At 36.3% G+C, this 25,385-nt stretch overlaps 2 protein-coding genes across 2 annotated transcripts; one reads left to right on the forward strand and one right to left on the reverse strand.

Annotated features, from left to right (window-relative positions):
* Nucleotides 1–8,504: 8,504 nt before the first annotated feature.
* On the reverse strand, nucleotides 8,505–11,182 carry LOC309812220 (SHC SH2 domain-binding protein 1-like). The gene has a single exon (XM_082635849.1). It carries the CDS (start codon nucleotides 11,169–11,171, stop codon nucleotides 9,360–9,362), a length of 1,812 nt encoding a protein of 603 aa, XP_082491975.1. The 5' UTR covers nucleotides 11,172–11,182; the 3' UTR covers nucleotides 8,505–9,359.
* A 2,836-nt stretch (nucleotides 11,183–14,018) lies between these two features.
* Nucleotides 14,019–24,690, forward strand: KLRB1 (killer cell lectin like receptor B1). Its single transcript, XM_082634673.1, has 6 exons — nucleotides 14,019–14,141; nucleotides 19,079–19,177; nucleotides 19,863–19,937; nucleotides 21,011–21,165; nucleotides 21,555–21,670; nucleotides 24,291–24,690. The coding sequence occupies exons 1-6, from the start codon at nucleotides 14,057–14,059 to the stop codon at nucleotides 24,436–24,438; spliced, it is 678 nt and encodes a 225-aa protein (XP_082490799.1). The 5' UTR covers nucleotides 14,019–14,056; the 3' UTR covers nucleotides 24,439–24,690.
* The last annotated feature ends 695 nt before the right edge of the window (nucleotides 24,691–25,385 follow it).

Raw genomic sequence — 25,385 nt, forward strand, 5'->3', positions numbered from 1 at the left:
CAAATAAGAGGACAACTAAATCTGAGCATTAATAGAAAAAAAGCACATCCTGGTGATGTCCCTTATTTTTAGGTATAAAGAAAAAGTATCCTGCTTCTAATGAGGAATATCAACCTCACCTTAGACTTTGTCACAGCCCCATCAATGGCTGAAAATAAAAGAATAATGTCTACCTTGTCTGAGGAAAACAGCAAATGAGCCAAGCTCTTATACACATCCTGTTCTCATGCAAATGTAAAATCAAAGCCTAACATTAGGAACTTACTGAATACAACATATATAGACTCTTTCTGAAAATAAACTACTTAACAAAGAAATCCAGACAACCAATGGATAGTTGGAAATAAAAATCTCAAAAAATGTGAAGACATTGTACAAAATTACTGGAACTCTAGATTCCCCACTAGGGCTAATGACTCTACTTAATATTGAAGTTTAAGTAAACACATAATTAATATTACACTGTATATGATGAAGTATAGACCTGAGGCTAAACCACAGATGAAATTATTATTACCCCCCAAAAAGGATACAAATATAAGAAATATAAATGTGACTAAGTTCTTCCTCTGACAAAAGCAGGAATTCATTTGATAGACTTTTGATCAACCAACAAATATAAAAATTAAGAACATTAATTTAAATTATAAAACTTACAGAGTGATATTTTGGTGCCATAAGACACCCGTGATCTCTGTCCCCTCTTTAACTTCTAAAATTTGGCATCTATCTGTGAGCAAAAGTGCCTCTGTGGGAGCTGTGGTACACAGCACCACACACCAAGGTACTCAGGAAGAGTACCTCTGCATTGGGTAACAGGCAGATATACCCCAATAAAACTGTGGAACAGGCTCCAACCTCTGGAAAATGCCGACTTGCACAGATACATCTGGACAAGAGAGCCTTTATAGATGTTCAGGTTTCTAAAGAAGTTCTAGAACTCCGTAGGAGCAAAAAACAAACAACAACAAAAAACCACTGAAATGGGTAAGAGGAACTTTACAAGCATCACCCCTCCCTCAAGGTGGCACAGCTTAGATAAGAAGGAGGCTGAGAATCCCTCCCAAGGGGAAAAGAGGCAGCGGTCGGTGAGTGAGCACCGGGATTCCCCAGCCATAACGGCTCTCGACCACAGAGTATGAAAGAAAGAGGCAGATAAGAATATCAGAGGGCATTAAAGGGATGCCTACTGACTGTGGTCTAGACTCGAGCAGGAGACCCACCCAACAGCTTCTGGGAGAACTTCACTTGAGGATGCCCCCAACTGCCTGTGGGCACCCTCAATGCCCCAAGTGCCAAACCCACACCTTCTCCCACTCTGTGGCTCGTTCTTTGTGTGTGCTCCCGAGGGCAGTGTTGGAAGCAAGCTTGGATAGACAGAGAGGATGCACAGAAAACAGGGCATGGTCTGAGCACAAGGGAGAAACCACAATCTTGAGCTACAGCACCACCTTCTAGAAGAGAAAAAGGAGGTTACCAACAGTCAGCCTGGTGTGTTGTAAGGTGGAGACAAGGCGTAGAAGCTTAAGAATTCTGCCAGAAGAGGGAGCAGGAAGTGTGGAGGAAGTGTGTCCATACAAGATGGGAGAAAGCCTCAACATATAAGCAGGACCAACCAAAAGTATCTCTCACTTGAAGGCAGCTAGTAAAGATTGGAGAGGGTGACTGCTACTTCAAATGTGAAAACACTAATGCAAACCCCCGAGGAACATAGAATCAAAGACAGGAGGGAGGACTGACGCTGAACCTGCCCGCCTGCCCTCTCACCGGTGCCTCCGCCTGACCAGGTTTCTTTAAAAGTGATTGAAGGGGCTCCCCTGGTGGTGCAGTGGTTGAGAGTCCACCTGCCAATGCAGGGGACACGGGTTCGTGCCCCGGTCCGGGAAGATCCCACATGCCACGGAGAGGCTGGGCCCATGAGCCATGGCTGCTGAGCCTGTGCGTCCGGAGCCTGTGCTCCGCAACAAGAGAGGCCGTGATAGTGAGAGGCCCGCGCACTGCGATGAAGAGTGGCCCCCGCTTGCCACAACTAGAGAAAGCCCTCGCACAGAAACGAAGACCCAACACAGCCAAAAATAAAATAAAATAAAACAAAAAAAACCTTCACTCATTAAAAAAAAAAAAGTGATTGAAGACAGTAATTCAAAGTGCCTGAAAATCCTGCTACAGATAAACTGCAGGTCCTACAAGTTCTTGATCGCTTGAAAATGAAATTGCAGGAGAAGGGTGACACTTTGCAGAATGAGAAGCTATCTATGTTTTATAAAACACTAGTCCTCTCTTCATGCAGATACTCCCACTTCAACAGTCCATCAAGCAACTGAAGAGGTATCTCAGCCATATACCCTCAGCTTGTTCAGCCAACTTTGATTTTTCTAGGAAAGGCTTATTGATGACCTTAATAAGATTATAAAACTTTCAAATTTCCAAAAGAAGAATGCACACCTATATAGTACACAAAGAAAATATAGATCATATAGCAAAAGTTAAGTCTAACACACACACACACACACATAAGGAGATAAAATAATGGGTAATATGTTATAGAACTAAAATAAATGGGATAAAATCACACTAGTTGAAGTTGATGTTTGTATAAAATAAAAATTGCTGATCATGAAATTCATGTAAGCAAAATGACTAAAGATATTGAAAATAAAATTATGGCCAAGAGCATATTGGAGACTTAAAATGAAAAAAAATCAGATAAAGTGATTCAAAACAATGTGACTCACACATAACATATATTGACAATTTTGCCCATAGTTTCTTCATATCAAGTTAAAAAATAAACAAATAAAATTCACAGATACAACTAAAGCCATTTTTCTCCTTTCTTCTCTCCCAGAAGGAACATCTAATCTGAGATTGGTACAGATAACTTACATGCATTCTTTTCATGCATTCACTATAAATATTTATTGATAAACAACACAGAGAATTGTTTTATGTAATTTTTGACATTGCATGATGCTCAAAACCCAAGTCTCTTGGCCTCTAGCTTTAAGACTTTTTTTTTCCACCTTAGATAAATTCTCTTATTTTTACCACCATCCCCAACACAGCAGTCACACAATATTAGCTGGAAATGCACCCCACCCTTTTATTATTTTCTGAAGACCTAGATTGTACTTTACATTTTTTGTTGCTAAGTTTGTATTGTGTATATGTACTTTATATTTGAATTTTACTTACAAAACCCTCCCAACAAATGATATGGAATGGAACCTAGTAGATGTTTTATGAACACAGACTGAATGACTGTATGAGTAACCTCATGAGAAGGTGATCAGATCACGTTATAAAAGGACTTTGAGAATTTAACTTCTAGCAGCTGCCTTATCTTCCATTTACATGCTCTGTATTTAACAACACAGAAACAGTAGGAGAACTGTGTACTCTAAAAGTAAATGCAATTCTTAGATTATAAAAGTTAGTTTTAACACTATTGATACACATTTTAGGGACTGAACTTCAGGCAAATGCTAAATTGGGATTCTGCTAGCTGACACACTTATTGACCATAGGTGTAAATACTTAAATGTCTCTAGGGAGATATTTGTGGTAAGTATTTCCTGTGCATAAAGGCAACTGACCTAATTTTGTTTGCAGTGGAAATTTCTGAACCTTAAACAAAAAAAATTTCTGTGCAGTATCTTTTTCTCATCAAAATGTTGAAAATGTTCTGAATATTGGTATAATCCATTATGGAACAAGCTAGAGAAAGTACATTTACTCTTTGGAAGAGTTTGTATTTGGTCTGGTGTTAATCAGTAGGTTCAGTTGGTGTTCAGAAGTCTTTAATTTTTGCAGTATGATCTGTTCCCCACTGCAAATGTGAAGCGTAGAATACAGCTCACATTCATTTATTCCTTCAATATATATCCATGTAATTATGTTACTGAGTCCAAGCTTGTACTGCTTGCTGCACAACAGGCCAGTAAGTCGAGAGATAAGGTATTGGGACAAGGAATAGTGACTTTATTTAGAAAACCAGCAGCCTGAGAAGATGGTGGACTAACGTCTCAAAGAACCATCTTACCCGAATTGGATATCAGGCTTCTTTTATACAAAAAGGGGAGGGGGGTTGCTGTTTGCTGCAGACTTGTTGGTGCTGGCCAGACCCCAGAGACAATGTGATAATCCTTTGTTTTTGCAGCTGTCCACATAGGTCTGGCCATGATGTTCCTATAAACCTCCAACAAGACAAATGTTATTTTCTGTTTTGTAACTTTTAATCTCTATACCAATGAAAAATGTTATAGCTTTAAAGGTCAAGCCTGGGAGGCAGAGCCTTGAGAAAGGGATATTCTGTATACTTCAGGCAACATTCCTTTTCAAAGGTGCACAGCCAACATGACTAAGCACAGGCAATAGGACATAATGGTTAGAGCTAAAGGAATAGATCCAATATGAAGTCAGGTTTATTCTTCTCTGTTACAATTATTCTCTGGCATGAGAAAACAGTCATGATTCAAGGGAAAATTTCCCTTTAATAGCAAAACAGACATAAGTTGATATTACCACATTGCAAATAAATCACAAATATGTTTTGTGTGCCAGATCTGCAGGAACACAGAAGAAGAAGGGATAAAATGTATTTGATTTTACAATGAAGTACTGAGACTTAAACCAAAAATTGATACTTAAGCAGTACAGCTAGATGCTAATGAGTGAGCAGGTCATGCAAAGTGATACTCTATAGCTACATGATGAATTCTTCAGTGGTTAGAATTTATTTATCTTCTCTGAAACCACATCTAATTTTCTAATATTTAAAATATTTCTTAGAAGGCATTAAGTATTGTTTAATTGTTTAAATTTAGCAGGAATCATTTTGTTTGTGATTCCATATCTGAATAAGCTAGTTCATGGTGCACACAGGTTAATGTGTCAATCTAGGACATAAGTGCGGTGACCCTGCTATACATTGTAATCCTTAGAGGCTTTTATTCCATCTCCCATCTCCATTGCCCCATTGCATTCCTCTAACAATTGACCATTTCCTATCCTCTGGTAGGGGAGAGGGAAGAGATCCTATTGAAAACACTGCCCTTACATCTCGAATATTTTTAGACAATATACCCTCCCTTCCCTTATTTATCATTACTGAACGCTAGTTTTCCATCAGCTATGAAAGTTTTCTTTTGTATTTTTTTCTTTTTTTCTATTGTGGTAAAAGCACATAATGTAAAATTTACCTTCTTAATAATTTTTAAGCATACAGTTAAACAGTATTAATTATATTCATATTGTTGTAAGACAGAGCTCCAGAATTTTTTCATCTTGCAAATCTGAAACTCTATACCCATTAAGTACCTCCCTTTTCTCCCTCCCTCCAGCCAGTAGTCTACTTTCTGTTTCTGTGAATTTTATTACTTTAGATACCTCTTATAAGTGGAATAATATACTGTCTTTTTATAACTGACTTATTTCACATAACACAGTAGCCTCAAGATTCATTAATATTGCAATATGTGACAGAATTTCCTTCTGCTTTAACGATGAATAATATTCCACTGCATGTATATACCACATTTTCTTTAACCATTTATCTGTTGATAGACATTTGGATTGCTTCAACTCTTGGCTATTGTGAATAGTGTTGTCATGAACATGGGTATATTTCTTTGAGACTCTGTTTTCAATTCTTTTGAATATATTCCTAGAAGTTGGATTACTGGATCATTTAATAGTTCTATTTTTAAACTTTGAGAAACTATGTTTATTAAAACTATTTTTAATACCATAGTGGTTGCACTGTTTTGCTATCCAACCAACAGGCACAAGGGTTCCAAGTTCACATCTTGCCAACACTTGTTACTTTCTGTAATTTTTTAAATATTAATCATCTTAACATGTGTGAGCTGATATCACATTGTGCTTTTGATTTGCATTTCTCAGATGGTTAGTGATGATGATCATCTTTTCATATGTTTGTTGACCATTTGGATATCAATTTGGAGAAATATCTATTCAAATCCTTTGCTCATTTTTTAATCAGGCTCTTTGATTTTTGTTGATGGGTCATAGAAGTTCTTTATATATGTTGGATATTAACCCCTTATCATATGATTTGCAAATGTTTTCTCCCATTTTGTAGGTTACCTTTTTACTCTGTTGATTGTGTTCTTTGATGCACAAAATGTTTTAACTTTGATGCTGTCCCATTAGTCTATTTTCACTTTTGTTTTCTGTGTTTCTGGTATTATATAAAAGAAATTATTACCAAGTCATGAAGCTTTTCCTATATGTTTTCTTCTAGGAGTTTTGTAGTTATAGGTACTACGTTCTTATAGGTCTTTAATCCATTTTGAGTTAATTGTTGTATATAGTGTAAGATAAGGGTCAACTTCATTATTTGGCATGTAAACATCTAGTTTTCCCAACATCCTTTGTTGAAGAGATGGTCTTTTCCCCATTGAGTTGTCTTGGCATTGCTGTTGAAGATCCTATGGCCATATACCTGGAGGTTTATTTCTGGGCTTTTTATTCTATTTCATTGGTTTGTCTGTTTTTATGCCACTACTACACTGTTTTGGTTACTGTCACTTTGTAATATGTTCTGAAATCAGGAAGTTGAGTCCTCCAACTTTGTTCTTCTTTTACAGAATTGTTTATTCGAGGTTCCCTAGAGATTCCATGTGACTTTTAGAATGACTTTTTTTTCTATTTATGAAAAAAAAATGCCATTGGGATTTTGATAGGGATTGTGTTGAACATCACTGTGGATAGTATACACATTTTTTTTTAATTGAGGTATAGCTGACATAAAATTTTATATGTTTCAGGGCTTCCCTGGTGGTGCAGTGGTTGAGAGTCCACCTGCTGATGCAGGGGCCATGGGTTCGTGCCCCGGTCCGGGAGGATCCCACATGCCGCAGAGCGGCTGGGCCCGTGAGCCATGGCCGCTGAGCCTGCGTGTCCGGAGCCTGTGCTCCGCATCAGGAGAGGCCACAACAGTGAGAGGCCCGTGTACTGCAAAAAAACAAACAAACAAACAAAATTTTTTTATGTTTCAGGTGTACAACACAGTGATTCACAATTTTTAAAGGTTATACTCCATTTATAGTTATAAAATATTGGCCATATTCCCTGTGTTGTATAATATATCCTTGTAGCTGGTTTATTTTTTACATAGTAGTTTATACCTCTTAATCCCCTACCCCTACCTTGCCCCTCTTGCCTTCCCTTTCCCTACTGGTAACCACTAGTTTGTTCTCTATGAGTCTGTTTCTTTTTTGTTGTATTCACTAGTTCATTATATTTTCTAGATTCCACTTATAAGTGATATCATACAGTATTTGTCTTTTTTATTTCACTCAGCATAATACCTTCCAAGTCCATTCATGTTGTTGCAAATGGCAAAATTTCATTCTTTTTATGTCTGAGTAGTATTCCATTGTATATATATACCACATCTTCTTTATCCATTCATCTACTGGTGTACACTTAGGTTAATTCCATATCTTGGCAACTGTAAAGGTTAATTCCATATCTTGGCAACTGTAATTAATGATGCTATAAACACTGGAGTGCATGTATCTTTTCAAATTAGTGTTTTCACTTTTTTTAAATATATATACCCAGGAGTGGAACTGCTGGGTCATATGGTAGTTCTAGTATGCAGATGTTAACAATATTAAGTCTTCCAATCCATGAACATGGGATGACTCTTCATGTTTCTATGTCTTCTTTAATTTCTTTCAGCAATATTTTGTACTTTTCTGTGTACAAGTCTTTAACCTCCTTAATTAGGTTTCTTCTAAGTATTTTATTCTTTTGGATACTATTGCAAATGAGTTAATGTCATTTCCTTTCCAGATCATTAATTAGTGTATAAAAATGCAACTGATTTCTGTGTATTGACTTTTTATTCTGAAACTTAGCCAAATTCATTTATTAGTCTAACAGTTTTTTGCATCTGTGGAGTCTGGACAGTTTTCTACATATAAGATTATCTCCTCTCTGAACAGGGATAATTTTACTTCTCTTTTTTTTTTTTTTTCAACTTAGAAGTCTTTATTTCTTTTTCTTGTCTAACTGGTTTGACTAGGACTTCCAATACTATGCTGAATAGAAGTGGTGAAAGCAGGCGTCCTTGTCTTGTTCTTGACCTTAGAGGAAAAGCTTTCCATTTTTTACCATTGATTGTGCTGTTAGCTGTGGGCTTTTCATAAGTGACCTTTATTATGTTGAGGTAGTTTCCCTCTGTTCCTAGTTTGTTGAGTGTTTTTATCATGAAAGTGTGTGGAATTTTGTCAAATGGTTTTTCTCCATCAGATAAGATAATCATGTGGTTTTTGTCTTTCATTCTGTTAATGTGGTGTATTACATTGGTGATTTTCCTATGCTAACCAGTCATCTATTCCAGAAATAAATCCACTTTGTCATCATGTACAAGCTTTCTAATGTGCCGTTGAATTCAGTTTGTTAGTATTTTGTCGAAAAGTTTTGTTTTAATATTCATCAGGAATATTAGTCTATTGTCTTTTTTTTTCAACTTATTATTTCATCATTATAATTTTAATCAATAGGAATTTCAATGTCACATATACTTTTTAAAAATATAAATACTTTTAAAAGCTGTATTTTACAATATGATATCAAGAACACAGAGCTGATACAGGTTGTATAGGTAATCATTTTGACTATGTAAGAAATTTGATCAGAATACTGTTGGTGAAAGAAAAGCACCTTCTTTTTAATCATTCATATTCAGCAGTAGTGAAAATGCTCTATGTATGCATTGGCTCTGAATAACACGTTTCATTTCTGTTTCAAACCTGCTATGCTATTACTGTTTTGATGATTACATAGTTCAACATAAAAAGGCATTCCCACTCAGGTTCTCAATAATAAGCCTGATAAGGGAGATAACCTCCCAATCATAAAAGCTTTTAAGACATGTATTATGCAAATAAAGCATGGATATCAGACTCACTATAATTGGGATTAAAAAGACAACTATAAGAATACTGCACATTGATGCCTATTGCATTTTTGTGTGCTCATCTTGCATTCCCTGCTTTTGTTCCTCCTCTTTGAAGTGCTAAAGTGTATTTATACTGGAAAGTTAATAATAGACTTAATATGAGAACTATGTGTTTGAAAAAGCAAGACTTTCTAGATAAGAAATCTCCAAATATTTTCTATTTTATATTTTTATGACCTTCTTTATAAAGAGAGTGTTTTATGTGCAACACCTGCAGACAGAAATAAATCTATGTTTCACTCAAACCCAATCGAATATATCAGATACAAAATATAGACATGAAGCAAAGTATGATAGCAGCAGTGATTCTTGGGTGCAGCATGTGCAAAATCCAATATTTTGCTATCTATTTACATCACAGTGGTCAGAAGAGAAATGTGCCAAAACTCCCTTTCCCATTCCATTTGAACTGGTTCCCCACAACTGAAACAAACATCTCCTGTGACATTAAGTTGTCATCAGCTTGTGTGATCCCCAGTTCACTCAACCTTTTCTTCTTCAACTGGCCTTTTTGTGTGGAGGCAGCAACTAGTTCATTTACAATTTCACAATTGCCTTCGACTTGCTCTGAAAGGTCAGCTCTCGCATAAAGCTCCATTTTACCAGTTGCACATTCAATCAGCTCTTCTAGATCCACTCTTTCAGCTACATCTGCCTCTCCACTTGTCTGAACTTTAAATGCTTTATTTTCTTCAGTTTCATCTTGGGCATTTTCTTGCAGGTCAGAGAAAATTGTAGATTTCACCAAGACAACACCATAACCTTCATTATTATGTATGACATTATTCACCATGGTTATTTTGGGAATGTCATAATGTTCATCTAAGAAGTCCTTAATGAGGATCCCTTCCTTGCAGTGATGGATCCCATTGTCACTCAGGGTGCACTTACTCCCAGGATATATTTCTATACCTGCACCCTTGGCACCATATAAATCTGAGTTCTTCATTAAAAATTCTGCTGATGTTCGTACTGTGACTCCTGTAGTTTCACACTGCAATACGCAGTTTTCCAATGTAGTCTTGCCATGGTGAATAATTAGGATTCCTTCCACAGCATCGTGCTGAACAAATTTTATGCTTGAGATTTTAATATCCGCACCCGTACAATCCACAAAAGTGTCTCCTTTGCCTCTCTTTTCTATCACAATATCATCTGGTAGACCATATCCTTCTAATTCAATGGAGTCAGCAATGGAGAATGTACCATGTACCACGTAATGGCCAGGACAAACAATAACAGTGTCGCCCTCATAGCAGGCATTTATAGCAGACAATGGATCACCGTGGAACTGAACTTCTATTTCTTCCTTACAAGGCTCTGGACAAAGCTTATCCCTGAGCAGGGACTGCAGCAGACCAGTCATCATGGGGGAGGAGACCACATGGGTGACCTTCTGGCCATTTGCACGGATGCCTTTTGCTTGTGTATTAGAATTCTTCTGATAACCAAACACATATCTCAGCAAAGGATTCTCAATGAGTTTTAGCTTTTGTTTCAACTGTTCAATCTCTGAATACAATTTTAACCCTTCCACCATGGAGATGTTTTCCTGCTCAGAATCAGAGTTACAATTTGACAAACTGCTTCTCAGATTTAAAAATTTCCTGTAACTCTCCTCACACTGAGTCAACAGATTTTGATAGTCAGCAATAAGTCCTGAAGGAACTCGGTCTTCAAGAATGTCATAATGCAATCTCAATCGAGGTTCAACACATCTAACAAAATAATCATACTCATCCTCTTCTTCTTCATCCCAACTCCTCCAAATGTTCTGATAGAAAAACCTGATATGCTCAATTGCAAGTGCTGTCTGGTCAAACACTCCAGAATCATCAAATACCACCCACAACTCCTGCAGGGGCAACTGGTGTTCCTTCAAATCAAGGAGCTCTTTCATACACTCCAAAGTAAAAGTGCTGACTTGAGATTCACAGAGGTACGGGTCAGCAAGCCTCACCACTGCCTTCAAGGCTACAAAGTCCACATCTGTGACCTCAACCAGCACCTTGAACACATTAGTGTGCCAGACTGCCCGCCATCCAGATGGTTCAAGGACCTTCTCTAAGAACTCAGCTGTGAATTCTTTTACCTCAGAGGCCTTACAGTCAGCTTTCCCGAGGGGCGCCGGCTCCTCTTCCGCAGCCCAGCCGGTGCGCTCGTGGTCCTGCGCCATTGCCTCTGACCCCAACCAAGTCTTCTTTTCTTGTAGTGTCTTTATCTGTCTTTGGTATCAGGGTAATGCTGGTCTCAGAGAGCTTAGAAGTGTTCCATCCTCTTCAGATTTTTGGAAGATTTTCAGAAGAATTAGTGTTAATTTTTATTTAAATATTAAGTAGAATTCTCCAATGAATTCATCTGGTCCTGGGCTTTTCTTTGTTAGGAGGTGTTCTAATATTATTTAAATCTTACCCATTGTTGAATTGTTCAGATTTTCTGCTTCCTCATGATTCAGTCTTAGTACATTTCTAGGGATTTATCCATTTCCTCTAGGTTATCCAACTTGTTGGTATACAATTATTCATAGTATTCTCTTCATTAAGTTGTTTCTCTATGTTCTCACCAATTACTTTAAATTCTTTGTCTGGCAGCTCATAGATCTGACTTTTTTTTTTTTTAAATCAGTTTCAGTTTTTAGAGCTTTTGTTTGTTCTTTTGATTGGGCCATGTTTCTGTGGTGTGTGTGTGTGTGTGTGTGTGTGTTTTTTTTCTGGGATTGGCACTCCTAGGCTTTGTATAGAGCCTTTGTGAAGAGTAAGACCTTTCACCAGTTAGCCCAGCTGGAGGTTCCTGAACTTCTCAAACCTTTTCTCACCTCTTGCTTTCCCCATGTCTGCCTGCAGAACTGCAGCTCTGCATCTCGTTGCCTCAGCTTTCACTAGCTTCCAAACTTCTTCTGGTCCTATAAGCACTCTGTGTCAGGCAAGAGAGAAACCAGTCCCTTGAGTAGCCACCAGACAATCCAGGCTGTTGGATATACAGTCCACTCTTGTTTTTATCTCAAAGGAGGATCCCTGCTATACCAGGTTTCTTCTTGGTGTCTCCACACCAAATGCTGAGATTCCTACCCCTTTTGTTGGAATCTCTTCTTGGTTTTGCAAAGGCCTGGGTGCTGTAGTTTTTCAACTGGTCTCTAGAGCTCTCACAAAGGTATTCTGTCCACATACTGTTGTTAACTCAGCGTCTCTGTGGGATAAAGAGGGCATAGCTTCCTAGTCTGCCATCTTACTAAAGTCACCATTTTCTAAGTCTAGAGTGGATTATCTTGTTTTACGATCACCACTTGTTGCCTTTTGTATTTTCACCTTCTTGCACAAATGATTCTCTTATCACTCTTTTCTCCATGTCGTAGCCATAATACAGCCTCTATTGTACTTATTCATATTCAGAATTACCTTTGTTTTTATTTTACTCTATTTTCCTATCCACTCAAACTCCCACTATTAACTCAGCAAATCTCAATGTCACGATAGATGACATAGTAAAAATCAAAAATCTATCAAAATCTATGTTTATTGGGGCTTCCCTGGTGGTGCAGTGGTTAAGAATCCACCTGCCAATGCAAGGGACACAGGTTTAAGCCCTGGTCCAGGAGGATCCCACATGCCATGGAGCAACTAAGCCCGTGTGCCACAACTACTGAGCCTGTGCTCTACAGCCTGCGAGCTACAACTACTGAGCCCATGCACCACAACTACTGAAGCCCACATGCCTAGAGCCCGTGCTCCATCACAAGAGAAGCCACCACAATGAGACTCCTGTGTACCGCAACAAAGAGTAACCCCCGCTCGCCACAACTAGAGAAAGCCCATGCAGCAACGAAGACCCAATGCAGCCAAAAATAAATAAATAAAATAAAATTTAAAAGTAATCTATCTTTATTGTTCCTTAAGCTATTCAATATTATAGCTACTATTGCCACATCCTAAATCTCAGTTACTTATAATCCTTTATCCTCTGAAAACTTTAATAACATATATGTCCCATGCACGTGTGTATGTGTGTGTGTATATTCTGTATCTATCTCTCTGTCTATTGTCTATCTATAATAGTGACAGTAAATTTCTGAATTCTGATATGCTGTGTTTAGAAAGTGTCATGTAGGGAATTAGATGATCGATGAATGCATTAACATAATGAGAAAAATTCTCCAGGTGTGAATTCTCATGAAGGATTTATTTTATATGTATACAATAACGATTTCATAGTAAGGATCTTTTGTGATAGAAGATCATTGTGAAGACAGTTGTAACAAAGAAAAGGATCCATCAATATATTTCATACTACATATGGACAAGGGAAAGCTCTTCTTTGGTTTATATTTCTAGCCAGTTTATACTTTTGGAGCTCACATAATTTTGCAAGCTTCTGGTTGAAGGGAACACTTTTTCCTCAATCAATTGTTTCTAGCATGGCCATTGTGGATTCCTAGTGGTCACAGTCATGCTTCATAACTTGAAATTAAACTTCAGTGCACTAAAAACATTATTTTAAGCAAAGAGTAGTCTTGATCTTTAGCTCTTTGCTTTCTCTGTTGTATTATTCAGCAGCCTTTTCCACATTTACAACTCCATTTTCCACATTATGCCTCTTTTAGGGGGAGCACAAATATTTCAGGAAGACTTTAGAGCTTTTGAAAGGCATCCTGCAGTTTTTTTGCATTAGTGTTTACTTTTTACAGCGTTACATTTAATATTGTTTATCTTGATTCCTGACTTTTTTGGAGGGAAATGAGAGTGCTTCATTTCCCTCACGCTGGTCCTGGCACTGAGAAAAGTACTCAAAGATGATGGTTACAAAGACAACAAACAAACCTTCCCAGAATTCTGTCAAACAGGCCAATTAATTAAACAAAGTAGATATTACATATCTAAGTATACTGGACAGCCAGTAAGTGGATTTTCTCACTAATTTATAGAGAAAACCCACTGCTAGAAGTGTGGGTAGGTAAGAAAGACAATAAAGCTTTTCAAGGCTGAGCACTTCCTTTTGCTTCTCTTGCCTCATAGAACTGTAGTTTTTTCTTTTACACAAGTTTAGTGCCACATTCTTCTCTTTGCAATGGACAGGCAGGTGATATATGCTGATTTAAAAGTATCCAGGAATGCCGGCCTTGAACGCTCATCACCCCCATCTCTTCCTCAGAGTAAGTGGCTTTAATTTTCCTTTTGGCATCTGTATATTTTCCATAGATAGATTTTTCTCTTAAATTTGTAGCTTTAAATCATGGCTTTGAAGATGAGCAGCAGCCATATTAATGTTAAATAGATATAGCATGGCCTGTCTGTAGGTAATCACAAATGTGGAAAAAAGCACATACCTTATAGATTTCTTTTTTATCAAGATACTTTTGTGAAAAATGAATATAGTTCCTATTACTGAGCCTTGGCTAAAGGATCCTGAAGAAATATTTTACATGCATGAACAAGGGAATATTTTTATTTTTTTATTTTTTTATTTTTATTTTTTGCCACACCATGACAGATGCAGGATCTTTGCCCCCTGACTGGGGATAGAATCTGTGCCCCCTGCAATGGAAGCACAGAATCTTGACCACTGGACCACCAGAGAAGTCCCTCTTTTGTTGTTTTTGCTTTTGTTTTTTTTTTAACAAATGAATATTTTTAGAGATTTTTTTTACTACCTTGCTGTAATAGTAACCTACCTTATTTCAAATCCCTCTATAAAATACTGTGATTAAGTTCCAATGCATTTGCATCTGTGGCATTCCTTTCAGAATACAAAGTGTAGGCTCAATGATTAACATCCTTCACCCTTCAAAAGGAAGGGAAAAAAATGTTCTGAAAGAAAATTATATTCAAGATCAAAAACTTGAATATAGTAACAATCTGATGATTTTTAAATTGAAAGGTATAACAGTTTAGAAGGATTTAAGCCACAAGGCACAGGAGAATATCACTGATGCACTTATCTCATATTTGTTGAAGTTGGCAATTTTCTGTATGTCAGAGGAGTTAGTATTCTGAGTGAAAGAGATGGGGAATTCTAATGTGAGGTCATAGGTGATGGATTCCATGTCCTGGGGATAGATGAAGAGAAACTACAAATTAAGCAGAAAAAAAAAATGTATAAAATCATCAGGACATAGTATTACATTCTGAAGTCAAACTAAACTTACTAAACATCAATAATATTGCAATTTTTATCCAACCTGATATTCCTTCCATAGTGTGCTTGGCAAGTGGGTTGTATCTTTTTAGGATGGTTTGGTATAATTTGAAAGTATTAAGCTATCAATGTTCTAAATTGGAGATTGAAAAGTCTTAGGGTTATCAAATAGTTTCATGATACCCTTCATTTGGGGGTTACGGGAAACTGGAGAATTTTGATAACTACAGTGAGAATTTGTCAAGCCACGGTTATTTTTGATGGGAAATAAAAAGGCTTTCTGTTCCCTATTCAGATCTAAAAAGTGGAGAGAAAGCAGGATGGTGTTGGAAGATATTGGAGAATGAAAATAGAGAAAGACAGCGAGATTTTCCTTAAAAGCTACTCTCTGTGATCCCAAATCAATGAGGCCAGAAAATTTGTCTATTCTAATTGTAGTCATTATTCCACAAAATATCATTCTAAAAGTAAATCTGAGAAAACATAGAATAAAGTCAGAACAAAATGTGTGACTACAAAATGCTTGTCAACTGAAAAAAATGCCTGACCTAAAAGTTGAGAATTATGTATTTGGTGGCTTTACAGAGAACTGTAGCTGACAAGGCAGTCTCTCTGATAGTTCTGAGGAAATGTCCCCAGGAGGTAAGGGAGGAGCTGGGATATACAGGAGCTTTTGCTAAAAAAAAAAAAAAAAAGTAGGTAAATATCAAAAGATTACTGCTAATCACAAAAACAGACACCTCAAGTTAATGATTTTAGTGCTTTTCTATATGTGGGAAGATGCAAAAGTCTGGGCTTATTGAGATAATTCCTTTGACATGCATCTTAACTATCTAGGGCCAGTATCCTGTTTTTCTTCATCCTGAATTCCCTCAAGTTTTACTATCCAGGCAGCTGCACTGGCTGGTGGCTTTAAGGTCGCAACATCCTTTGTTTACTGAAATGGCAGGTGACATTCTTTCTCCACACATTGATCTGATATTACAATTATTGTGAAACTACCACTAAGCCCTTTGGCTAAACAGTTTAGCCAAAATGGTAAGTGTTAGTGATTATATCAAAAGCAGTCAGGGAACAGATGTATGTGTATGACTGATTCACTTTGTTATAAAGCAGAAACTAATAAAAAAAAAAAAAAAAAAAAAAAAGCAGTCAGGAAAACCAGAGAGAGATGTGAGTTGTGACGAATCTGGTTTATGGCCCGGGATTTGGTCTCTTAGAAAAGTAGATAGGTGTTGGCAAAAATGCCTCTAGAGTTTATTTATTCATCCAAAAATAAGCACCTGTGTCAACCATGCCCTAGGTGCTGAGAATACAACAGTGAACAAAATAGTGAAAAAATATTTTCCTTTATTGTGTTTATATTATACTACTAGGAAGGTTTACAAATAAATGAATAACTAAGAATATATATGTATACATATATGTGTTAGATAATATTAAGTGCAATAGAGAAAATATGTTTAAATGGAATTGAGAGTTAGCTTTTGGAGAGGGTATGATATCAAATGGAATAATCATAGAAGCCTGCCTGACAAGATGACATTTGAGTCAAGACCTGAAAGAATTGAGAGACAAAGGTATGCCTCCTGGGAGGAGAGCCTTTTAGAAGATGGACAAGTGCAGGTGCAAGATCCGTGGGATAAGAACATGCCTGTCATCTTGTAGGAGGAGCTCATAGGTTAGTGTGAAATGACAGAGCACGTCTGCATGGAAAACAGCAGGAGATGAAGTTAGAGGCATAAAGGGAAGCCGGAATGAATAGGGATTTGTAGGCTGTTCTACAGACGTACAGACTTAGATCTGCTTGAGAGAAAGCCATGGAAATGTTTAGAGAAACAAAGTGAGATGATTTGGCATACTGTTTATATCCAAACAAAAAACTAGCCTTATGTGGGTACTTCCAGATCACTAAAGTTTACCTGGCCTCTTCAATGTGTTATTGTAACTCTATTGCTGCAATAACTCTATTGCTGTTATTAGTTCTAATGTAGTGCAGCAGAAAAACAACACAGAACCCTCCACTCAGTTCTTTAAATTTTAGATGCACGGTTATTATGTATCACACACCGTCTCTAGAAGAACTATTTCATATAACCCTTTCCAAAACCTCATGAAGTAGTATTATTCTACATTTCACAGGTGAGGAAATTGGTAGTTTATGAAGGTTACGTTGCCCGAAGTAACATGCTCTAATACAAATCTGCTAGATTTGAGAGCCTCTGCTCTTAACCACTGCTATCCTTTGGTACTAAATGTTAAAATAGTGACTATATGGGGCTTTCTCCATCTTTCAAAATTTCAAGGGAGGAAGGGCTGAGGAAGAAAAAATGGTAGAATAGTATATACACCTGTGAGGAAACGTCACGTAGGACTAGTCTTAGGTTCACTAAGTTTAGTTGCTCTGTGTCACACGAGCTTGCATTAGTAGTTCTAGGTCAATATTCTCCAGTCTGGTTCTCCCATTTTCAGTGTACACCCAGGACCTTGGAGCTCCTCTAATTGTCTACTCTTATCTCTCCCCTCCAGATGATAATCCAGGTGTCACTACCTGAAATCTAATCTATTATCTGTTTCCTCCCATAATCTTTTATCACATTTAGTTATCTTAAATTCCATCTCCCCAGGGACATTTTAGAAAGAGCTAACTCTTTTGTGAATGTCCACGTCCTAATGAAGAGACCATGAGTAGTTGTCTGAAAACTGGGTCACACAACTTAATCGCCAGGGAGAGTGTAAAAAACTAAAGTAGAAATGGATTTGTGGGTCAATCTGGAACATTTAATGAGAATAAAGACAACATTTTAACATATCTGATACTAAAGCTTTTAACAGGTGACTCAAAGCATGTATTCCTTTATATTGAGGAATATTAGAAAAAATATAAAAAGGAATAGATAACATAAATAAATGATAGATATAGTTAAATTACTAAACCTTTACTTGTAAAGGCCCTTGGCTCTAATAATACAATTTAGAAAATAATTTATAATTGTAATATATATAACATATTATAAACCAAATGGGAATAAAAGGGGTCTTATAATTAAGTCAGGTATAGAAGTTGTCTAAGCACAATTTCAAGTAGAATAACCAAAGTACAAATTACCAGAATAATTCCTGTCGGAGCTGATATAATTTTGAAAGCTGCTGTTCAGTGTTTTCCAATAATTTTTTACATTAATAAGTTCCTCTTTGATTATTTTTCCCTATAAAATCCATTGATAAGGTTATGATTAATTTATGATCCCACTTTAATTAATATAATCACAACTTTTGATGAACATGAGATATACAGTACATTGTTATTGACATGATACAGAGAAAAGCAAAGGTATTTGACATCTTTTACACTATGCAATGTTGTAGACACAGGTTCATGTTATGTTATATTCATTGAAATACTGAAAATAACATGCAAGCTCGTAAAATACTCTTCCTTGAATTCCATTTGGTCCAAATTGGAGATGATTGTTCCAGACAACAGTAAAGCAGAGAAATCCATGTCTAAGAATAGGATTGTGTTATTCCACCAGCACCTAACATGTTGTTTGGCATAAAACAGAGCCTCAACAAATATATCTTGAATGAATGAAGGCCTTCCTTTTTGGACAAAATTCTTGGACTTACTTCCTACAGTAGGGTATATGTTTCATTTTTGTATAGCATTTGGCATGTTTCAAAACACCGTCACATCTATCTCATTTGATTCTTATACCAATCCTTCATACACAAGACAGGCATAAATATTTCTATTATATCTATAAGCAAACTCTCAGTTGGATCTGAGATTCCATCTTGTGGGACCCTACTTTAAGATGACTGATAAATGTCCTTTCCTGCCCCTACCCCCAACCTGAATCTAGGTCTTTCTTATGTGATTCAAACAACCTCTGCTTTTTGTATTAGATGAACTCAACTGAGTTAATCAAGTATATTTTCTTAATGTCTCAGATGTTTGTCAGGGTCCACCTTGGCATAAATTTGCTCTGAAACTTGGTTGTGCTGGGATTATTCTTCTTGCCTTGACTGTGATTGGCTTGAGTGTTTCAGGTAAGTGATGCAAGATCATTTATTTCTTGTTCTACTTATTCTACTTTACCAAAAATATTAAAGTATGTTAACATTTGGCCACCCCAAATTTAGTGGAAGACCCATGAAACAAAAACAGTTACAAAACAGTGTTCTAACAGTGCTCAGCCAGTACCTACTAAGCAAACTTCATCCTTTGTCGTATTTCTCTTCCTAACTGTTCTGATAGGCTTCGTGGGGGATTTCACATATGCTCCAAGAACTTTTAAAAAGTCACAGTTATGATAAAACCATGACAGTAACAAAGAAAATAAAAATTTCCAATTATTTACAGTTCCTTAAGTGCCTACTAAATTTCAGATTGTCCTAGGTCATCTCTCCCATGGGGTAGGCACAATTATACTTATTCTGAAGATGGAACATGAGGCAAGGAGTGTAAGCAATTTAAGAGTTTAAGTAACACCTGGGAGCTTACTTATATAGTAGAAGCCGGTAACTCAATGTCTGTGTGTGTTCACTTGCTATGTGTGTGTTTGTTTATGTTGTCTTCTAAGTAGACCCTTTGTTACTACACTGCTATTGCTCTTATCTTCTGTTCATTTCAAGCTTGTTGAGATAAAAATTTCCTGAAGTGATAAATATAACATATCCATTTCACTGTACCATTCAGCATTAATCTTCTTAATGATTTCTCCTGATTTATTAGTGATATTCTTGAGACAAAAATCATCAACAGAAAAAAGCAGCATGGAGGCTCAAGAGAACAGGAAGGAAACAACAGGTATATTTTGTGGCTTGACTTTCCTAAGAGTTATGGCTAAAATTTGATAGGTATCATGCATTATCTTAATTAAGGCTCATAACAACCCATACATTAAGATAGTATTATCGCTCTGATTTTATATTTGACAAAACTGAGGCATGGAAAGGCTAGGCAACTCATTCAGGGTCATACAGGCACTAAGTGGTGACACTGGGAATTGTACTTCGGTGGTCTAACTTCAGAGCCTACGATCTTAGCCAACAGATAACACTGCCTTATGAGAGACTGCTGCTAGGATATTCAATAATTAATAGCCAAAAACCAAGCTATAAAGTAAAATATGCATTTAAGTGGGATATTTGATGATTTTAATGAATATGTCAAGCAGCTAACTCTGGTCCGAAGTTAATTAATGGAACACAACATACAATGAATTATTTAATATTTATTGTATTAAACATTAAGACATTGATCTTGTCCATGTACTTATTAAGTAGTGTGTGTTAATAAAGACACTATTGTTGAGTGACTGTAACAGAATGTGATCATTTGTTATATACATTCGTACATAACAGAAATTTTAAGAAACTATGAAAATCCTTCTGGAAAATGTTATCCAATAGATCCCATTAATAGGCAAATATATAATTCAGCAATTAGAAATTTTCTTATAATTCTTCTCCATGGTATTTGCCATTAACTTATGGAAATGAATTGTTATTTGCTTTTCATTTTACATGTTGTTTAAAGTAGACATTTTTTAGATAAGTTTGATATTGTCATCATGGAGTAGAAAGAACACTTGTAATGAATTTAAGGAATCTCAGAAAGAGTTTTGACTGTACCGGCATCTGCTTTGTGTGGACTTGAACTTGTCAGGGTTTTAACTTGTCACTAATTTTCAACTCTTAGTACCAGAATGAACAGTAGGTCTCAAAACCCTCAAAGTTATATTAAATTCATTGTTCTCACTGTGATGATCAACGACTTCCCTGAATTTATAATGACTTGTGCATGTGTGATTAGTGTTAGTGGGGTGGGGGGCAGGTTAGAAACATAACATTTATTCTTCTTCCTCTTTCTTACTTTAGAGAGACCAGTTCTGTTAAAGTGCCCAACAAATTGGCAACTAATCGGAGATAAATGCTTGCTTTTTTATGACACTTACAAACCTTGGAATGACAGTCTAGCCGACTGTTTCACAAAAGAATCCCGTCTGCTGCTTATTGAAGATCAGGAAGAGCTGGTAAATAATTAAGTAAAATACTTTAATAGGGCTTAGCCCTTGCTTCTAACCATATCAGGATCTTCGTGCTTTAGCCTAGAGGGTTCTATGCAGATGGAAGTATTAATTTTGACTTCAGGAAGCTCACAATCTGAGACACTAAATGGACATGTAAGCAAAATAAATATAATTTAATGAATACAACAACATAAATACAAATATTGGGATATATATAAATATACAGACAGAAATATCACAAATAAGGAATAATTAACTCCGATGGGGAGTTAGGAAAGGCTTCAGAGAGGAGGTGATACTTGAACTGGGTTTCAGAGGATGAGTAGAAGGATGCAAACCAGTAATAGATAAAAAGATTCAATATTCAGTCATGTCTTCTGTTTCATTTATAGAGGCTCATACAAAACCGGATAGACAAAAGAGGAATCCTATTTTGGATTGGATTAAATTTTACATTATCAGAAAAGAACTGGAAGTGGGTAAATGGATCCTTTTTAAATTCTAATATGTGAGTATTGGATAAGCTAATTTGAATATTCAATTTACATCAGGTTTACATGCCAAGATAGTAACATTGTTATTGAAGATTGAGATTTATCCTTTTAATTTAGTTTAGAAATGTTCAGGAGGATCAGAATAGTCTGAGAAGAATGATTCTGAAGTTGGTTGAAAAGTTCCACATATGAAAAGACATCAACCCTTTGCAACAATATATATTTTTACCAGCAATGGAGTTTTAGGAGACAAGGAAGAGACTAACTCCTTTGGGCGGGGGCACACGAAACAGTTTTTAAAATAACATTTAAAAATTAAGAAATTTCTAGCTGGAAGCTATCGGCTGGAAGAATCGTTTAAGTAGCGTTTTTCAAACTGTGGGACCACATACCTTAGTGGGTCACAACCAGCATTGGCACAATGAATATAAGAGGAAAAAATATAGTAAATATCAGCGTGGGGTATCCAGACATTTGAGAGAGAAACTACCCACATTGTAACAAGTATTGTAGCTTATTTTAACCAGCCGTGTAAAAGGAGTGTTGTTTGAAGAGATGTAGTCAATCTGCATAAGCCACAGAAGAGGTATTTGCCGTTTTTTTGGTTGTCTCATAGTTTCTTGTGTAAGATGGTCAAGTTAACCATCGGTGTTATAGGAGGATTGATGTTACAGTTAAATTATAAATTCTTAATGGACTTCATCGTTGTTTGTACAACAAAGGGCAGGACATTGTTTTCCCCTAGAAAGTGAAAGTGTGCAGACATTCAACCAAGTTTCTGAAAAGAACTTTTGATGAGTTTTTCAGAACAGATGATATTGTGTTACATTTTTTGAGTCTGTGAATGTTTTATTCACATTTGTATAAATAACAGTTAAAATGGATTTCTTTTATCATTCAAAAAACAAGAGGTTAAAATTCAGGACACAGGATCATGTTCAAGTTTATCTAAAATATAGTAATGATTTATTGTGTGGAAAATTTTTAGACATTAAAAGAAACGTTGGTTTAATTAGCACATTTTGACATTGTTTGACCCATGTTCTAAAATATTCTTTTAGATGCTGTACTTTAAAATGAAGATTATTTTAAAATAAGGTGTTCTGGACTAGAATAAATGTATGAAAAGGCAAACATATTTTGGTAAATAAACTACACTCTGATTTTTTTGTTTTTCTAGGGATTTTTTTCTATATTTTACTTACACATAAGTGCAACTCTGATATTAACTTATTTTTATTTTTTTGTACATAGTAAAGGTTAATTTTGGTTTGTGTGTGTGTATGCTTCTTATTGGGCCATTATGTTTATTTTATTAAGGTTTATAATAAAACTGGAAAACTCTGAAGTGTCTATGAGCAGAAATATAGGCAAAGATGATGGATTAAATTCGATTGAACACTCTACTTTATTCTGAGGATAAAAATGATGATTTGATTAAGATAGTGAGCAGGTAAACCTGGAAGGTATCATATTATAGTAGAAAGAGCATCAGTTAGACTCTGCTTTTATTTTAGTTCTCTACCTTGGTTTTCAGGTAAAGAAAAACATAAAGGGTGTTAATAATTTTTTTCACAGGACTGTTTTGGAGATTAAATGAGATAATGTTAGACAACTAGGCAGAGATCTGGTCAAAGAAGGCCTGGGAAGTCACCTAGGGCCTTTTGGAAGGGGACTTGGCCAGATGAGCGGTAAAAAAGTTATCTTGAAAATCAAAGAAAGGACCAGAAGGGTGGAAGAGATAAAATACAGGGGACCTTTGCAATAGCTTGGTCAAGAGAAATTCTGATTTGACTAGGGTGTCAGACACTACGAGAGAATCAGGTTGGCTTCTCAGGGCCGAGGGGCTCCAAGAAGAAATGGAACAAAGGAACAAAGAAAAACTGTGATGGAGCCCTGCCCACTGCCACCACTTCACTTTCTATTTGGGACAAATAGGTGAATGTCTTGCACACACCCCATCCTGGCACCCCAGCTCTATCTTGCCATCCCACTGTTTAACTGCTACTCATACCCCACCTGCAATGAGCCACAAGACTCTGCTTCTTTGGAACTAATAGTACGTATATTGTAGCAGACACTCACCAACCTGTTTGGAATGGGAAAAAAGGGAACCTCCTACTACATATAATATGTACTGAGCCTCCTTTTCTGGCTATTGATATATTCAAATTCTGTAGACACTGAGTATCTACGTACTTATTACGTTTACTGAACACTTTCTTTGTTTAAGCATGATCACACTTTCATATACATGATCTCAATGTCTCCTCAAATATATATACCCTATATATTTAAGAAAATCGAGGCTCAGTGAAAGTAGGAAATTTTCATAAAACATGTTAATAGGAGATTCAATTCCCAGTTTCCAAAGCTTCTTCTTTGTATGTATCATTATGACATTTCTTTTTAGAACAATTCTTTTCCAGTGAAGATGAGCTTGCAAGTTCCAGAGGTTTATATTAGCTTTCTATTAAAAGTTTATATCATTATATTTGTGACTGGGTACTTATTCCATGCTTAATAACCAGCACTTCGTTGTTTCCTGAAACTTACAGAACATACTGGCTGGATGAGGAGAATTATGTGAGAAAATCACAAACACTAAAGAAAGGCTTTTCTTCTGCTCCACAGATTACAAATTACTGGTGATGCTGAAGAAAACAGTTGTGCTTACCTCTCAAGGACAAAAATTTTTTCCGAGAACTGTGCTACAGAAAATAAATGGATCTGTGAAAAAGAACTAAAACCTGTCAAAAATAAAGTATGTTCTGCCACTTGACTATATATCCCCTCTCCATTTCTTTTTTTCTTTTTTAATCTTTATTTATTTATTTATTAGGTGGAACTCTTAGTTGAGGCATGCATGTGGGATCTAGTTCCCTGACCGGGGATCAAACCTGGGCCCACTGCATTGGGAGCGTGGAGTCTTACCCACTGCACCACCAGGGAGGTCCCCCCTCTCCAATTCTTTAATTTCCATTTCAGGTCTCTCTCATTTTAACTGTATATACTCTTAGCATGGCCTAATGTGCATTTTGTGGTACAAAGTGGAACAAACACTGAGAATTCTAACTGTTGTGAGTCTTACAGACATTCAAGTTTAATCTCCTCATTCAATAAATGAGAAAACAGATACATAAAGAAAACACCTCATTTTAAGAGACAGTGATTCTCTATGGAACAAAGCCCAGACCAGCTAAGGGAAATGGTTTCTAATCCTGTAGACTTCATCCATCCCCTCTATGCCTTCGCTCACCTCCAGAAAAATTTTAGTAAATGAGTTCTGAAGTCCTCTGTTTCTCCCACAGCCTATGCTTTTTTTTTTTCAATACCATCACACAACTGGGTTGTGGCAGAACACTGATTAAAATCCATTCTCTTGACTCATATCAGAGACCCATTACTAAAGGAGTTTGGGAAGGGACCTTAACTGTTTCCATTTTAATTTCCTCATTGCTTTTTTATTTTCCTTCTATGTTTCCTTCTTTCTATGGCTCACACTGTAGGAAATATGTAATCAAAATTTTCATTATTCTAATGGAAAATGTGATTTTTTTTTTCAACTCTGCAGTTGGGGAAGCTGAAGTTACAGAAGAGATGTGTTTATTCTGATAGATCTCTTGAGTGTTCACTTTTTAAAAACACATGCCAGATTTTCTTTGGAAATCAAATAAATGATAATATTGAATTTATCCTACAAGGAGACTCATAATAAAATTCCTGAAA

The sequence above is a fragment of the Mesoplodon mirus genome (assembly GCF_964341445.2).
Source record: "Mesoplodon mirus genome assembly, chromosome: 11".
NCBI lineage: Eukaryota > Metazoa > Chordata > Mammalia > Artiodactyla > Ziphiidae > Mesoplodon > Mesoplodon mirus.